Source organism: Myripristis murdjan, chromosome 9 (genome assembly GCF_902150065.1).
Source record: "Myripristis murdjan chromosome 9, fMyrMur1.1, whole genome shotgun sequence".
Taxonomy (NCBI): domain Eukaryota; kingdom Metazoa; phylum Chordata; class Actinopteri; order Holocentriformes; family Holocentridae; genus Myripristis; species Myripristis murdjan.
The window spans coordinates 28,695,726-28,713,632 of NC_043988.1; the positions used below are offsets into that span (position 1 = coordinate 28,695,726).

General features: G+C 40.9%; 3 protein-coding genes across 3 annotated transcripts in view; 1 reads left to right on the forward strand and 2 right to left on the reverse strand.

The window, feature by feature from the left end:
* col27a1b (collagen, type XXVII, alpha 1b) overlaps positions 1–5,606 on the forward strand; it is a 56,362-nt gene extending 50,756 nt beyond the window's left edge. Inside the window, exons 50-60 of the mRNA XM_030059700.1 lie at positions 924–986; positions 1,151–1,204; positions 1,306–1,341; positions 1,883–1,900; positions 2,050–2,085; positions 2,483–2,509; positions 2,598–2,663; positions 3,023–3,191; positions 3,299–3,408; positions 5,029–5,247; positions 5,383–5,606. Of these exons, the coding sequence (XP_029915560.1) occupies positions 924–986; positions 1,151–1,204; positions 1,306–1,341; positions 1,883–1,900; positions 2,050–2,085; positions 2,483–2,509; positions 2,598–2,663; positions 3,023–3,191; positions 3,299–3,408; positions 5,029–5,247; positions 5,383–5,529 (945 nt within the window). The 3' untranslated portion in view covers positions 5,530–5,606. The remainder of the gene's footprint in view (positions 1–923; positions 987–1,150; positions 1,205–1,305; positions 1,342–1,882; positions 1,901–2,049; positions 2,086–2,482; positions 2,510–2,597; positions 2,664–3,022; positions 3,192–3,298; positions 3,409–5,028; positions 5,248–5,382) is intronic.
* Positions 5,607–6,565: 959 nt separating this feature from the next.
* Positions 6,566–13,227, reverse strand: LOC115365271 (3-oxoacyl-[acyl-carrier-protein] reductase FabG). Its single transcript, XM_030060191.1, has 8 exons — positions 13,077–13,227; positions 12,751–12,921; positions 10,747–10,925; positions 8,829–8,922; positions 8,658–8,727; positions 8,519–8,555; positions 8,268–8,331; positions 6,566–7,601 (listed from the first exon to the last, which is right to left on the reverse strand). Exons 1-8 carry the CDS (start codon positions 13,098–13,100, stop codon positions 7,443–7,445), a joined length of 798 nt encoding a protein of 265 aa, XP_029916051.1. The 5' UTR covers positions 13,101–13,227; the 3' UTR covers positions 6,566–7,442.
* Positions 13,228–15,439: 2,212 nt separating this feature from the next.
* ppil3 (peptidylprolyl isomerase (cyclophilin)-like 3) lies at positions 15,440–17,383 on the reverse strand. The gene is made up of 6 exons (XM_030060197.1): positions 17,290–17,383; positions 16,982–17,056; positions 16,410–16,503; positions 16,236–16,303; positions 16,015–16,133; positions 15,440–15,849 (listed from the first exon to the last, which is right to left on the reverse strand). Exons 1-6 carry the CDS (start codon positions 17,290–17,292, stop codon positions 15,723–15,725), a joined length of 486 nt encoding a protein of 161 aa, XP_029916057.1. The 5' UTR covers positions 17,293–17,383; the 3' UTR covers positions 15,440–15,722.
* Positions 17,384–17,907: the final 524 nt, after the last annotated feature.

Sequence of the window (17,907 nt, forward strand, 5' to 3'; positions counted from 1 at the left end):
AGCGCCACGCCATAAGTCTTCTTTACTTATAGCACTGTTGCATTATAGATTACTGCCAGCTGAAGAAATACAGCAGGCTTTACTAAACCTTTGCTCTATATTTTTAAAATCACACGACTGCCAGTGATATTGGATATTTTCCTGCCATGCTCAGTTATAGCAGGAGTTGAAGTGGAATGTGAAGCAGATGAGCCTCGTGTTCGTGTGCAGTAGATGGTCCAGCTGTGCAATAATGATTAAGGAGCGGTCATGTCATTTATTAGAGTAAATTCATCAACTGAAATGGTAGAATAGAAAGCACTGAAACAGACCGTTAAAACAACTCAACTCCTGGAATCATGCTGAATGATTGAACGATGTTTCAGATTTTTATGTTATCACCCATATACTGTTTAATGGGGACTATAATTCTGTTTTTTCCCATTGGTTCTCTGCTCTAAATAGCCAGCTCACTTGGTCTTATTATGAATTTGTAATATTGTTTGTGTGCTCGGGTTGTGTCGGAAACCTGTGTAGGAGGACGATGCTGTGATCTTGTTGTGATTTCTTACTGTTTACCTGCAGAGGTTGAAAATGGTCATAGATTATTTACTATCCATTGTTTAGCTACAGAGTCGGAGAAGAATCCCCTGACTGGGCAAGCCTCTGACGTGACGGAGGTTAATGCCATAAGCCCTCACCTAACCATAACCCAAACTTAACCAAGTGGTTGTATCATGCCCTAACCCTAACCCTAATCCTAACCCTAACTCTGGTGGGGTTCATTGTAGTGCATTTTCTCAGTTTTATTCCCATCACACCACCAGCTTGTCCGGCCAGGGGCTTCGTCTCCGAGTCTGCGGCTGGGTGCTGTTGCCCTTTAAACTGTGAGTTTGTCAAACCTTGTCCAGTCTGGTAAAAAACAGGTGTTTGCTTATTTGCAGGGACCTCCAGGAGACTTAGGCCCCGCAGGGATACAGGGACCAAAAGGACCACGTGGCTTGATGGTAAAATCAAGATTGATGATAGACTGGCAGCTTGATGCACGATTTCATGCCAATGCACTGAACCCTGTCCCACAAACTGCACGCTTCCCAGTAAAAATAAGTAGTGCTTCATCAAGTGCTCCATCAAATCGGTCCTCTGTCACTAACATGCCTCTGCTATCCAGGGTATGGAGGGAGCTATGGGCCCCGTTGGCATCAGTGGCCCCAGTGGTCGTCCCGTATGTACCTCATATCTCATCCTATCTGCCAAACATCATGTTCCTGCTCTCTGTTTTTTGGCAGTGATGGAGTGATCCTCTCTGTGCTTTCTCTCCATCAGGGACCCCAGGGTGACAAAGGAAGTCGGGGGGAGACGGTGCGTGGCACTGCTTTGATGAATCCTTTTCTCTCTGTAGTGAGCACAAAATAGGATACTTAGTATGGAGAGAGCACACCACTCAGCCCCTTTTGCCCACAGCACTTTTCATTTCCTATTGTGCTCCGGTGTTTGTTGTTACACTCACAGTGACACTTGGCTGCAGTGGAATTTGTGTCAAGTTGATAAATGTTGGCTGCATGCTCATCTTAAACTTCCTGCTGGACTCTCAGACACGGACATAATTCATAAGCTTGGGCTTAAAAGCGCCACAATTCACGTATGGATTTATAGTATGAAACTAGAGCGCTGCGAACTCGCTCACAAGGAAAAAGCGATTAGGCCGCTCAATAACTATAGTTTAGCAACTTAACATAAACAAAGATTGTCCATTGAATCTGCAGGAGTAAAATGAAGTTATTTATGGTAGAGCAATATCAGGTCTGCTTTCAGCTGCCTGCAAGATACTGTCAGACACTGTATTGATCCGGGGTGGTCCACTTATGAATATTGCTTTCTTTTTCCCTCTCTTGTCCAACAGGGGTTGCGAGGACCGAGGGTAAGTAATTACTCCTCTCTGTAATTATTCTTCTCAGCTGGGGCCTGTGCTTCTCTCGGTAGTAGAGGAAATTAATGAAATTAATCAGTCAACTTCTGTAAAGGCCCGCCTGAACATACTTTGAAGCCTAATGTGGTGTAATTTTTCAGGGCCCCCCTGGTCCTCGTGGACCGCCCGGACCATCAGTAAGTTCTTAATTTGTCAAATCTTTAACATATGAACAACATTTAGTCTTGTACATTTAGCCATATCATATTCTTTTAAGTAAGAAAAAAATTGACAGTTGGCTGAGATCACGTCCCTTAAATCCAATGCAGTTTAACCTAATGACACGTCTAAACTAATGTTACTTGATTCAAGAAAATTCATTTAACTGATTTGCATAAACAAGTTAAATCACTTTGCCCTTACAGATTTTTTCCCTTTGTTTGAGAAAAAAAAAATATTTTAACTCGTCATACCACTACTACATGACTTGTAGAGTTGGAGATTTCTTTAATGCTCAATAGCAGAATACACTGCTTTTGAAATATGTATGAAGGCACAATTGTGGTTATATGTCTGTCTCTTTTTGGTTTCCAGGGGCTTCCTAGTTCACCTCTTTCAGTTGTAAGTGTGTTTCTCTTTATCTGACAATTCAGGGTAGATGAATTTGATAGCCAACTGACTCATTTTCTTGTCGTATTTTGTTTGGTAGAGAAAGGAGGCTCTTGGTGCTGCCTTTCAAGTCATCATTGATTCCCATGCTGCGCTTAAGTCGGAGGTACGTCTTGAGGGAAATTACCTTGCTCCCATTGCGATGAGTCACTGTTGCTTGGTGGCTAGTTCTGTTGTGACTATTGATATGGAAATTTTCCTAAGAAATTGAACAAGTGCTGCAATTCTATCTTGTGCACATACATAACATCAGACACAGAAGTGATATCCTGATACCTGAAGAGAAACTGAGTCAGTGCAGAATATTACAGAAATATAGGTTGGTGAACAAGTGGAATAAATAAAAATATAACAAAAAAGAAATAAAAAAATACTATCTAAGCTTAAAAATTAAAGAAATAATACATCAAATCGAAACATTTAAATTTTAATAATCATTAAAAAATGTCCGTATGCCCATGACAGAATTATCAGAGCATGGACCTGCCGATGTTAGACCAGGGCACGGAGATCTTCAAGACCCTGCAGCACCTCAGCACCCTGATTCAAAGCTTGAAGAACCCGCTCGGTACCCGTGACAATCCCGCGCGAATCTGCCGAGACCTCCTAGACTGTGAGCAGCAGATGTGCGATGGTGAGTTATCCACATAGAGACACACTCTGAAAATGCTCTGTATGGTTTTTTTGCACCCATTCATGCCATCTCTTTTAATTGAGTCTTTTTTTTCTGCTCTTTGAAAGGCACTTACTGGGTCGACCCAAACCTTGGCTGCTCTGCTGACACTGTGGAGGTGACATGTAACTTCACTGCCGGAGGACAGACTTGCCTGAAGCCCGTCACAGTTTCCAAGGTTAGGATCACCACTCACATTCAGCCATTTGCCTCGGCTGTGCAAAACACCCAGGAAAACATGGCCACATATTACTTAGATTCACATGTAACCTCACCAGAAACGTTTTTGGTTAGCCTCCTCTGCACACACTGGGTATAGTCAGTATTTCAACTGGCTTTTTTTTTTTTTTTTTGTCAAAGACATCAAACAATGACACTGACCCAGAGGTCTTAGTGATAGGGAAAAGGCTTGAAAAGGTAAGTTGAAATTGGTTTACAGCTCAAAATAGTTTCAAAATAGAATTCAATTTGATCTTTTAGACATATCAGGAATAATTTAACCTGCGAGGCCTAAATGATGCACATCTATGATCGTTTACACGTGAACTGCTGTTGGGCACATTCATGTAAGTCAACACTAACACCAATTTGGAGCCTCTACCCAGAAAGTAGACACTGGAAAATATTAGACAAAAAGCCCAACACATTTCATCACTGTGAAAATTTCAGGAAATGTATTTTGGATTGGAATAACTTAATAAATCATGCAGATAGTTCTGCATATTTTTTTTTGTACAACCCTCCGGCCACTTCCACTTTGTGAATTCATCAAGATAAAACAAAATCCAACCACTCAGGCATCTTCAAGATCTGACAGATTAATACAACTTAGAAAAAGTGCTTTTGGACAAACAACCTGTTCACGTCATGCAGTATTAAACCAGAACAGCGGGCCTGCATAAATAAGGAACATCACATGCCTTCAATCCTTATCCACAGCTGTTCAACAGCGGTGTCTGGACAGTCAAACTTGCTTTCATAACATATAATTATCGCCTTCTTAAAAGTAAATGTGATGTCTCTCATTGTGCTGTTTTGTGTCTGAGGTTGCTTGTTTCTTTTATATTGTGTCTGCAGTGACTGTGTTTTAAATGGCTTTGTTATTGTACATGTTTCACACCATCAACCTGCCCAGAGGATTACAGGTGATAATTGGTCCAAATGGCTAAATTTGGCTCATTTCCATTGTATTAAGTTTATTAATGTGCATGGCCACCTTTTTAAATAAAATGTAAGCTTGTACTTGTAATGTGCCAAGCTGTTCTTGTGGAGGATGTCCAAGTTGTGTGTGAGAGAGTAAATTTGTCACAGAGTTGTGCATAGGGAAGCTTCCTTGCAGTGTGACATGGGTTGTGTGTGACAAAGTGTGCTTGTGATCAGTTGAGACGCACATCTGTTCATTTTTCTCACCCGTTTCAACTGGCTCTGTACGAGCGACTGTAGCACTGTTTGGACGTGAGGCATCATTATCACAGTGAGCCTCGGGGGCTTCCCTAAAACTCCCGGGGTCTTCATTCGGGGCAGCCAAGTCACAGTCTGATGCATCCTGGATTGGCAAGGATGTTTATCAGTCCCCTGTCTTCACATTCTTTTATATTACAATTGTGTTTGAGCCATTAGATTCGACATCAAACACATCATGGAGGACAAACAAGTGTTGAGAAAGACCCGATGTCTGGGTTGAATTGTAAACCCAAAAGACAACCCTAGAGACACACATGATGATACTTCAATGTGCTGTCAAATATGCAGAAATCATTGTGACGGAGACTGATGAAAAATATCATTTTTCTTTTAGTTTGACACAGGAGTGGGCCGTATCCAGATGAACTTCATCCATCTTCTGAGCTCTGAGGCCGTGCAGCACATCACCATCCACTGCCTGAATGCTCCTGTGTGGGCAGCGGGACCCTCCCTGCGGCCTTCAGCCAAGGCTGTGGGCTTCAAGGCCTGGACCGGGGAAAAGATTCAGGCAGGAGACCTTCTGGAGCCACTCATACCCAGGGACGACTGCTGGGTATGCAATCCTACAATAATGGTTGATACCAGCAATCTAACCATATAAGAAGTCTAGGAAATAGTGAAAATGTTAGTTCAAAATGTATGAACCCTTTTTATTCACCATGTAACCTGAAACAACCTTGGCTTTCAGATCAGAGATGGCCGCTGGCATCAGACCCACTTTATCTTCCAGACCCAGGATCCAAACTTGCTCCCCATTGTGGATGTGTACAATCTGCCGATCACAGAGCCTGACTCGCGCTATCACCTGGAGGTTGGACCGGTGTGCTTCTTGTAGGGCACCTGTGGAGGCCTCGAGCGCTCCTCAAAGGAATGACTGCGTGGGGGAGGGTGGACAGGGGAGACTGGTGCTTCTCTAGGTTTCTAGGACAGCAGACCCCAATTTCTCTCCACACATAATATGCTTGGACTGCAGAAACAGGAGGGGGCGCCAGAGAGGGGAGGCCCATTGGAAATGCAGAGATAACTGAGACATCTGGCACTAATCCGCCTATGGAAAATAATAAGCTTCTTTTTCAGAGACTTGTTTCTGTGATACAAGACCTGGATGCCAAAATGGAAGAAAGTAATATGAAAGTCTCATTTCTGTCATCTCTCGTGGACCATGTTGTAACATATTCCCTTCACGGTCTGATACCCTTATTTTGCAAAGTCTTAAGAGTTCACAGAAGAGATCTGTACAGAAACATCGAACAGTTACACCTGCAAATGCAATAATTCCCGATTTAATGTTACATCTTTTAAGTATTATTTATACATGTATATGTACTGTATATTGTAATATAAAGTGCAATAGTTATTGTTCCACAGCCTCATGAAACGATTCAGGCTGATCTCAACTTCATTTTCACTCATTCAGGTATACAGTGTGCCCAGGACACACAGTGTCTCCAGGTAAGTCTTTTGAGCCTCTAGTAACTGTCCAATGCTGAGAAATAAGAACTATCCTCACACAAACAACTGCTGTGTGGTACTTTCTCTGTTAAAGTGAGTGTAAGGATACCACAGTGTGAACCGAGAAACGCGTGTCAAGATGCTACCTCGTACCGCACCTCGCATCTCACAACAAACGATGTTTCCTGAGTTAATTTGGGGTGACGCAGAGGTGACATCTGGTGCTGAAATAGTTGACACTCGTGTGATTAAGTTTTGTCAGATCTCAGAAAAGCTATGTATGTACTTTACTTAAAAAAGGGAAGATTGTATAGTATAAATGCAAAGAGGCCAAATTCACTAAATTATCTTTTCAAGGTAGTATTTTATGACATTTGCAATATTCTTTGTATGAGTTTGACACTATAAGTTAATTTAGGTTTTTTTTTTTTTTTTTTTTTTTTTTACATGTTCAAAATGTAAATGTGTATAATTATGCAACATTTATTATATTCAGTGGATGCTATTTAAAATTTATTTAAATTCCCATGGGCTTTCCAATTTAAAACCAGACATCAAGTTCATGTTTTCAGCACATTGTTTTTTTTGGTCATTTGGAGCTTTAAAGATGTTATAGATTGTATGTGTTTTTATAATTAAACTGTACTGAACGATCAACTGTACATTTGGGACATGTTCCCGTCCTTTATTATTTACTGTGCATCATGTTTGTCACCTAAAATGTGCAGGAATGTTGTTTGCTCCCACTCATCTATAAGCTCAGAGGACTTCCCACATCACACAACACTAAACTACCATAGCGCTCCATTGCAACACAACATATCCCATCAGGGGAGTACAATGTTCTGTACAGGCATTTTATGCTCCGCTTAAAAGTCAAATGATTCAACAGACAACTCAATAAATGTTTGAAACCTTTGTTGATGAGCCAGCTTCAGATGTTTTCAAGGCCTCATAGCCATCAGGATAAAAACAGCAAAATGAGAAAATATAATGCATTTAAACTGCCTACTTCTCCAGCTTGCCTCTACTCATTCCACACCTTAAACCTTCTTGTCAAATACTGACATCCAAGCTATTTCCATTGAAAACACGGAGGAAAAACTGTGCCCTTGAAGTAATGCCATTCATCTTATTTCCAATCTCCGCCACAAGGACACTTAAACTTTTCTCCCCAATTCAATTTTACCGGCATCCAGAGGATTATTCAAACTTTAGTCATATTGAATACAAAAACAGACGCAGACTTAGAGGTTTGGAGCACTTGGTTCGAAGACTGTGGGAACATGCCGGGTCTTATCTTGGGCACATGGCGTGGCGGCCCCCGTCGATGGGCAAGGCGACCCCCGTGATGAAGCTGGCAGCGTCAGACGCCAGGAAAGCGATGCACTGGGCCACCTCGTCCACCTCCCCTGGCCGGCCCAGGGCATGGGTCTGCTTACACTTGGCTAAAAACTGGTGGGGGGAAAAAAATGATTGTGAAAGATTACTTTTTGGACATCTCTGCTTTTCTTTGATCATGGAAAATAGAAAGACCGCAAAGATTAGGGATGAGTGGCATGTCGTGATGAACTATGCCGTATATTGATACTATATCAACATGATATAAGACGATGATATGAGATCAGAGGTTTTGTCTGACTTTTTGGATACTGTAATATCATGATATGGTCTAAGAGTCTTATTGGTTTTAAGGACTGCATTACCGTAATGGGATGCAGTTTTCTGAACTTACCAGACTGTTCAAGATGTTGTATTTAACTTTAACTCCTTGGTCATCATATCCATATTACTAATGACTGTTTATCAAATATCTTGTGTGTAAATATCTCATGAAAGCAGCCATCCCTACAATATTGTCACAATATCAATGTTATGATATTTGGTCAAAGACAGTGTAATATTAGCTTTTGTCCATATCATTCAGCCCTATGACAAACATTCAAGGCTGGATTTGAACCTCGGGTGTGACCAGGACGCCACTAAACTACTTATGTTAGTGTATGTTTAGCATTCAATGTTAAGTTTAGCCACACTATCATGACCCTGGACATGCAGACTTGAACAAATGATCCAACACATTCGTATGGAACCTCAAATGGATGCAATGAGACGGCTCACCTGAGCGTACTGCTCCTCATCAAGCCCTGCTCTCTTGTGGACGTCTGTGATGATCACACCGGGGCTGATGAGATCAGTTCAGCAAAGTCAGAGGCAGTGCAGTCCAACAAAAACAAACGATTTTCCTTTTGAAATCCCATTCTGAGGATTTGTGTTGTGCAATTTAACAGTGTGTTCCCTGATATGAATGGGTAGGAAAATGTGAATGAGCTTATTTATGTGACATGGTAAGATAATAATTACGCACATACCAGACAGAGTTCACTCTGACTTGCTTTGGTGCCAGTTCTGAAAGAGAGAGCAGTCGTGTGGCTTCCTGTGCTCTGATGCTGCATTATGAATTTAAATCACATTTTGAATGTACAAGGGGAAAAAAAATAGTCAACTCACCAAGTGCTATACAACGTGTGAACTGGTCGATGGCAGACTTTGACATACAATAGGCCAGGACACCAGGGAACTTTTAAAAATAAATGAGTGTTAAGGTTTTCCAAAAAAACAACTTAATAAAGTAACAAAGACATATGGAAGGCACACATTATCAGCTGCAAAAATACCCACTGATCTTTGTCCATTGACACTGGACACGTTGATGATGGAGCCTTTAGTCTTAATCAGGTGGGGCACACAAAGCTGAGTCAGATGGTATACAGATCTAAAATATAAAAACACAATGGAAGGAAATATTTTAAAGGAACAATTCACCCAAAATACAGACAGGAGTTTCACTGGGAACTATGTCCTGCCAAAGAATGCCGGTAAACTTTACCTATCCGCCTAATTCATACTAGTTGGGGGCGGACAGATGAAGTTTGCCAGTGTTCTTTGGCAGGAAATACTTCTCAACTTGATTCTGGCATCAACGACTGGAATGAATCTTGTGTACTCTTAAATTCAGCAGCCGGACGTAAGCGGGATTACATAACACAAATTAAATGAGAGTTATGAGTTACACTTCACATTAACACTTTGTTCCTAAAACACAGCTCACAGATTATAAGAAGAAGGAAAGAAAGGCAGTAGATAAAACCATGTCTTCACACAAATAGTGGATCCATGGATATATCTATATGTAGTGCATGTATACATATAGATTTGTATAAAAGAGAATGCCAAATATCCCTTTTATTTACACAGTACTTTTACCAAGCTTTCTCTAAACAGCGTGCTAATCTAAATATCTCATGTTCAAACAATCAGATTAAAATTTCAAAGTCTCATACATAACAAATTACCTCTCTGTTCACCTTGACAATCAAATCAGCCTGTTGTTTACTATAATAAGGGCACTGCGATACAAAATGGTCTTCATTTTCACTTTCATTAAGATAGCACAGCTGATAAATTCCATCGATCTCAGCAGTGGCTACATCCCAATCTTTTTTCCGTGTGCAGGGGTAATACATCAGCTCACAGCGGAGCACAGCGATCTCTTCTTTCCTTGCCAAGAAATATATGACATCATTTTCAGTAAAATATTTATTCCTAAAGTCCCAATCCACTCAAACATGTGGTTTTCTAATGTTTACGTTCCCTAAAATGTCTGACCTTGACTATACTGACTTGTATCTGTGCAAAGTTTCTCACTAGAGAAGTGTTTCCACATTCCTCTTCTGAAAGTGGAAGTTTCTGTGCACTTCCCTAAAATCTGAGATTCAGACGTACCCCGGGCCAGCGAGACTCAGTACATCACAAATCTGACAACCAATCCCGTCAAATGATGCGGTGTAACCAACTCGAAATGGCTGTTTCACATGACTAATATTAGTGTAACCATGGGTAATGAGTGAGTGAAAAAAAAAATCATGGTTAGATAATGAAATACGGCACAATTGTCATGAGTGCCGTGGGACAGGACTTCCATGTTCTGTGAACAGAGCGCTGATTAAAAGTGTTTTATTTTCAAAAGATCAACAAGAACAACTCAAACTGACCGCCTCACATGAACAATATCAGTATAAACAAGATATTTGCTAAAACAACAACAACAACAACAACAACTTCTGCATCCTGTGGCAGGAACTATTTGCATTTGCATTTGCACTATTTTGCAAATCTGCGCATTTTTAAAGACGCCACAGTTTAGAGTTAGAATTAAGACACTAATGTTTTGCTCATTGAAAAACACTTGTAACTACATAATATTGATGAAAATAGATCATTTTAGGGGCGTTTTGGGGCTTAATAAATGACTGGAGGGGGACTTTAATCTTTAAAAAAGGTGAATCATTTTGGTTTCCACCACAGTTTTGCACTCTATCATTACTGGCTACTTAATACAATGAACATCAACTTTTGTTTTAATCATTACAATCCTACAAATACGTCCTATTTTTCTTGTCCAAGACTGCTTTGCTTGCTCATCCCATTCAAATACTTTTAGCCAATACACTCGTGTCTATTTAACATCCTATTCCAAAGTCAGCAGCACTTAACGTCTCTCCGCGATATAAAGTCTGTCAAGTCTTTGAAATCCTACCTGACATTTACGTTCATGACCTTATCATACTGAGCAAGGTCTGTCGTCTCAATGCTGCCCATGGCCAGGATGCCGGCGCTGTTGACCAGCACATCCAGCCGACCGAAGTGAGCGATCGTCTGCTCCACTGTCTTCCTCACCGTCTCCTCATCAGTCAGGTCTCCTGGGACAAGCAAAGGCTGGGTAATCAAACACACACACACACACACACACACACACACACACATTTTGTTAAACAGGGACACTGTAGCTATTTTTGTGCAAAGGTAGTAGCATCAAAGAAGACACACTTCTTGATACCAGCGGCTTGGCTTGAAAAATGTTGTTGAGCAAGTTATGAAAATGCATTTGTGAACTGGTGTGAGTATTGTAAACATTTTTATATATACAGTAGTTATACTTGAAGACATAACTTGTAACTCAGTATTTCATATCTGTTGACCCATTTCATTCAAACACAGCAAGTGCTGCTCCTCCACTTAATGTTCTCTGCTTACTCTAAATATACAGGCTTCAGTATGCGGTGTGAAATATGAAAACATATTGCTCTCCACATATCCTCAACCTGAGATACAGCGCACTCAAAGCCTCAATACATGCTGTGTTAGAGTGTAACAGTGTGAAAGCCATATTCAATTCTATTATATATATTTACGATTTCAAGTAATTTCACTATCACTTTGAAGGCAGTGCATATTTGGAATGATAAAAGAATTTCTCATGCAACACCTCTATATATGTATTTATGTAAGTAAATGTCAGTATTACAGAAAACAACCACTTACATACACTTATGTTTAACATGTATTACCCCTGTTGATGTGCATGATAATGAAATTAATGAGGCATGAAATGAAATTTATGTGTGTAGGAAAGTTTGGCAAGACATTTTCTCCATTCACAGGAGAAAGGAGTGTGCCATACAGTGAACTGTATGGCATGGTAACAACCATGTGTCAGCCTGTAAGTTTATGTATTTACATAAATAAACTTACATTGTCAATATTACAAAAAATATGTACTTCCATATTCTCATGCTCTACATGCATTAATTACTCTTATTTATGTGCATGGTAATGAAATACATGAACGTGAATGTTACTTGTTATTTGACCGTTAAGTGAATTAGAGTGGCTTCTATAGAGTCAGTGTTAAAGTGTTTTATATGTATACATGGATAAAGGATTTATTTTTTCCTCTTAAAATAAGTTTGGTCCATTCACAAGGTGAATCATGTGCTGTGGCAGTGAACTCCAGGGCATGTTGACCACCTTGTGTCAGCCTGAATCAGTGAGTACTGACTTCTCTAGATGTATTTACATAAATAAACTTAGATTGTCAATATTACAAAAAAATACCTTGTTACATATTATCATGCTCTACGTGCATGAATTACTCCTGTTTATGTGCATGATAATGAAATACATGAGGCATGAAGTGAAACGCATGTGAATGTTGTTATTAGAGAATTAGAGTGACTTCCATAAAATCAGTGTCTATGTGCTTTGTATGTATATATGGATAAATAATTATTTTTTTCCTCTTAAAATAAGTTTGGCGTGTATTTTCCCCATTCACAAGTTGAATCGTGCTGTGGCGGTGAACTCTAGGGCATGTTCCACCAGAGTATTGACTTCTACATGTGTATTTACATAAATAAACTTACATTGTCAATATTACAAAAGATACCTGCTTACATATTCTATGCTATGCTATTCTATGCCGTACGTGCATGAATTACTCCTATTTATGTGCATGGTAATGAAATTCATGTGAATGTTATTTGAGTATTGGGTGAATTAGAGCGGCTTTTATAAAATCAGTGCCACAGTGTTTTATATGTATCTGACTGATGCATTTATGATTATTATTATTTTCCTCTTAGAATAAGTCTGGCGTGATATTTTCTCCATTCACAAGATGTATGCAGCGCTGTGGACTCCAGTGCATGCTGACCAGCTTGAGTCAGCCTGCTCGGTGTGTGTGTGCGGCCGGCAGCTGTACCTCCGCCGCTCCGCAGGCCTTGCACTGCTCGGCCACCCGGCCCAGGTTGCCCACGTCGCGGCCGTTCAGGGCCAGCAGGGCGCCGAGCCTGGCGAACAGGACGCTGGTTCCTGCCCCGATGCCCGAGCTGGCCCCGGTGATCAGGGCCACCTTCCCCCGCAAGGAGTTCACCTACAACGACACATCCAGATGTAACATGTCCAATCCGGTCTACAAGAGGTTAATGGTTACGTGACTTTAAGATGGTTTCACGTGTCATCACCAGCCTATGAGAGCAATGGGTAATAACTAGTAAAGCACGTGCTGTTCAAACAAAATACTCTTACTTTGCAGGCGTCTTCTGTAGCCATGTCTCCTGTACTTTACTAACTCTGTAGGCTGTTATGTAAAGCAGAGGACACTGAGCCGGACCGCAGCGTCAACACAGCTGAAGCTACGTCCAACAGTGATGACGCAGGTGATGACACATTAAGGCGCGACTGATTTGTAGTTTTAAACATGTGCGCCATAATGACAGGGGCAAAGCATGCCTACATGCACTATATGGACACAAGTGTTGGGCCACACCTCTTAATCGCTGAATTCAGGTGTTTCATTCAGTCCTATTGCCACAGGTGAATAAAATCAAGCACTTAGCCATGCAGTCTGCCTTTACAAACATTTACAAAAAACGGCTGGTTCTAAAGAGCTCACTGAATTCCAGCATGGCGCTGTAATAGTAATGTAATAGGATGCCACCGCCACAACAATCAGCTGGTGAAATTTCTTCCCTCCTAGATATTCCACCATCAGCTGTAAGTGGTGTTCCTGTTACAGAGTTACAGTTACAGAGCGGGGTCGCTGAGTGCTGAGGAGCATAGTGTGTACAAGTGGCCAACGCTCTGCTGACTCAGTAACTGCAGAGCTCCAAACCTCCTCTGGCATCAACATCAGCACAAAAACTGTGTGCCGGGAGCTTCATGGCAGAGATGGGATCAAGTCAGCCATGTGCAAGTCTCAAGTAAGTCTCAAGTCTTAACCTTCAAGTCTCTAGTAAGTCCTTAGTAATTTTTTCTTGGGCAAGTCAAGTCAAGTCACAGGTTATGTCAAGTCAAGTCAAGTCAAGTCAAGTGCTGTAATAGATCAAGTCAAGTCCAAGTCAAGTAACATTATTACAATCTTACCTGCAGAATCCGGTCTTAATAAAGAGAAAATATAAGATATAAGTAACTATCAAATAATTGGTCAATTTAGTTAAGCTGTTTAAAAAATATGACTTATTGCTCTGTTTTATTGCTCTGCTTTCCTAGCGTCAGTCAGGCCCTACATGTCATGCACTAACTCGCCAATAGTCACTAAGAGACTATAAATCACACACAAACCATCTCGTATCCATGCTTGCATCAAGCTAACGTTAGCTAAGCTAACTAGTGACTAACAGGGTAATAGGCTATTAGCTAATTTACAAGCACTTACTCGGCAGAATGGCTCTTTAAATGATGGACCGCCGACATGATGATGACCGTCTGATATGAGGGGTGTGTTTCTCCAAAACGTAAGGTAGGTAGTAGAGAGGGCATGACTGATTGACAAGGTCGTTATCCAATCATTACAACACCATTCCCAGCGTGCACTCGTATACCGGGTAATATTACAGGCTAGAGATATTTATTTTATATTTTGTATTCAAACTGAAAACATGAAATGAACAACAATCAAGTCATTCAAGTCATCGTGTCTCAAGTCGGGTCAAGTCCCAAGTCTTAAACTTCCCAGTCCAAGTCAAGTCTCAAGTTTTTTATTTTTTGTCAAGTCAAGTCACAAGTCATTAAAACAGCGACTTGAGTCGACTCAAGTCCCCATCTCTGCTTCATGGCATGGGTTTCCATGGCCGAGCAGCCGCATGCAAACCTTAAATCACCGAGCACAACACCAAGCGTCGGATGGAGCGGTGTGAAGCACGCCGCCACTGGACTCTGGAGCGGTGGAAACGTGTTCTGTGGAGTGACCAATCACGCTCCTCTATGTGGCGGTCTGATGGACGAGTCTGGGTTTGGTGAATACCAGGAGAACGTTCCCTGCCTGACTGCATTGTGCCAACTGTAAAGTTTGGTGGAAGAGGGATAATGCTACGGGCTCGGCCTCGGCCCCTTAGTTCCAGTGAAGGGAAATCTTAATGCTTCAGCTTACTAAGACATTTTGGACAATTCTCTGCTTCTAGCTTTGTGGGAACAGTTTAGGGAAAGGCCTTTTCTGTTCCAGCATGACTGAGCCCCAGTGCACAAAGCAGCTCCATAAAGGCATGGCTGGCTGAGTTTGGTGTGGAAGAACTTGACTGGCCTGCACAGAGTCCTGACCTCAACCCCATCCAACACCTTTGGGATGAACTAGAATGGACACTGTGAGCCAGACCCTCCCGTCCAACATCAGTGTCTGACCTCACAAATGCTCTTCAGGATGAACGGGCAAAATTCCCCGACACACTCCAAAATCTTGCAGAAAGCCTTCCCAGAAGAGTGGAAGCTGTTCTCGCTGCAAAGGGGGACCAAATCCATATTAATGCCTATGGATTTAGAATGGGATGTCAGAAAAGCTCCTGCAGGTGTAATGTGTAGGTGGCCTAATACTTTTGTCCATATAGTGTATCTTTGTTTTCAGACAGCAGCTGTGCTGTGTTTTTGTGTATAAATGGCATGTTCAGACAACAGAATAGCAAACAAGTATAAAATTTTTATTTAGCACAAGGCATTGTCAATTTAAATGTACAAAAAAGTCCATAATCCTTACACCAATTCCATACAAAGCCAGGAATTTGTTGCCTCACTGCAGATGTAACTGTTTACACATGACGGTAAACAGAAAAACCTTCAGCCTTCGCTTCAGATGACTACAGACTTCAGAGTCACCAGATCAAGCTCCTCTTATTGGTCCTGCCTATTGTGAAAAGTCTGTGTCAGTGTCTCCTGCATGTCGACACATGTGGACACTGTCTTCTATATTGCAAAAGGGTTTGCATGGAGGGTCACATCCTTTATCCGAGTTTCAGTCAAAGGTCGGAATGACTTTTCGTTGACAGGCAGTTTCTCCAGCTCATCCAGTGTCTCCAAGCCATCTATAATCCTGTATGTTGACGGGAGGACAGTATTAGTACATTAATCTATAATTCATTGAAATCATCAGGGAGCTACTTATACACAGAGCCATTATAATAACTAAACAGTAACTCTTGAACCTTGGATAAATTGCTCATAGTAGTACTGCTAATTGATACTGCGGACTGCTTACTTTCCAAACACTGTGTACTTCATGTCCAGATGGGGCTGCTTGGCATATGTGAAGAAAAACTGTGATCCATTTGTGTTGGGGCCATTATTTGCCATTGACACCACTCCTCTTACGTTGTGCTGTAAAATTAGAAGAGCACAAAGGAAAATGTATGACAGTGTTTGAAAAAGCAAGCCAGATGAGTTTTAGGTATAAACAAGTTAGATTGAGAAGGTGCTCACTTTCAAGTGTTCACTGAACTCGTCTTCAAATTTGCGACCCCAGATACTTGTTCCTCCTTTACCGGTGCCTACGTCATTTCATTCACAAACAGGAAAAACAGAACAGGAGTTAAGCTTCACTGTGCAGAGAGATCAACTCAACGAACAAAAAACGTACAAGTCAAAGCTTCACACCTGTAGGATCTCCAGTCTGAACCATGAAGCCTTTAATATTTCGGTGGAAGAGGCAGCCATTGTAGAAGCCGCTGGCACACAGGGCAAGGAAGTTCTATCAATTAATAATAATAATAAAAAAAAAATGTTAGGAAGTGGCAGGATTTCATTCACACATTTATGTCCAAATCGTAGACTTTTAACACTAAATCACACAGGGTGTCTCCTCCTCCTCACATTTCAACATGGTGAATGTGTGGCTCGTGATGCAATTTAGTCTGATTTACAAGACAAATCACAGCTAAACATGAAAAGCAGACCCACTGCCATGATACCTATATTTCTTAAAAATAATCAAATTAAACGAGTGAATGAATGAATAAAATAACATAAGAAGAAGAGGAGGAAGAGGAAGCTGCAATTTACTGAAACCCAATAAATCTGAATCTATATAAAAGGACGTTCAACATTGTTAAAGCTACGTTTAGATGTTGATTAGCTAGTCATTTTAGCCTTTTTTCCATTTTTTCCTGTCACACATTGAACTCCCTCCGTCCATCAGCTGTCAGTGTAGCATATTATATCTGACTCACCTCGCATGATTTGGGTGTGCGCTCACAGAATAATTCAATTTTAATGTCTCCGAGGTCTGTGTGGAGAGTGACAGCCTGCAGAAACAAACACAACATCAGCGCCCAGAGTCACTCACTCCTCAGTTTAGCTAGCTTAGCATGCGGCTAGCGAACACAAGTACCCAAACAGAAGCTAGCGGATCCCTGCTGGTTAATTTAACACGTTAAAACAAAACACCAGCTCGTAACGTGTTTTAGCTAGTGGTTTATTTCATGTGGCTGCAGATGTACAAAGATATTTATACAGACAAAAGCAGCGTTTCAGTTACCATTTCCCAGCCGTTGCATCTGCGGCTCTGCGTCGTATAAAGACGTCCGTGTAGGACCTGCTGCTTGGCGCTGTATGGTTCCGCTTTGCGAAGTTCACTTAAGAGACGCTTTGGAAATGTCACAAATGTTAACAAATTTGAAGTCTGATTTCACAAAAAAAAATTTTCTAATTGAAATAAGCATTCCAATTAAGTAACGTGAATGTATAATTGTTGTAATATTGTTTAAATTGTTCATATAGTATTTTTCTACATTCCTTGTTTATAATGTTTATATTGCTCTTTGGTACTTATTATCTGCATATACTGTTTATAGTGTAAATTATGCTTCATATCTTGCTATCCACTTTGCTGCTGTAATACGTGAAATTTCCCCACCGTGGGACTAATAAAGGAATATCTTATCTTATCTTATCTTAATATCTTAAAGCACTGACTACATATTTGTTGCTGTTATCAGGATATCTACAATATGAGTCCTTTTTTTAAGACAGCATTTTAACTAAATTAGAGACTGATCAGGACAAATCTTATTTTTTCCCATAGCGAAATAAGCACTGCAAGTCACTTGAATGTATACAGTTACAGCTAACTCCATATTTTGTCCAGTGTAGCCTA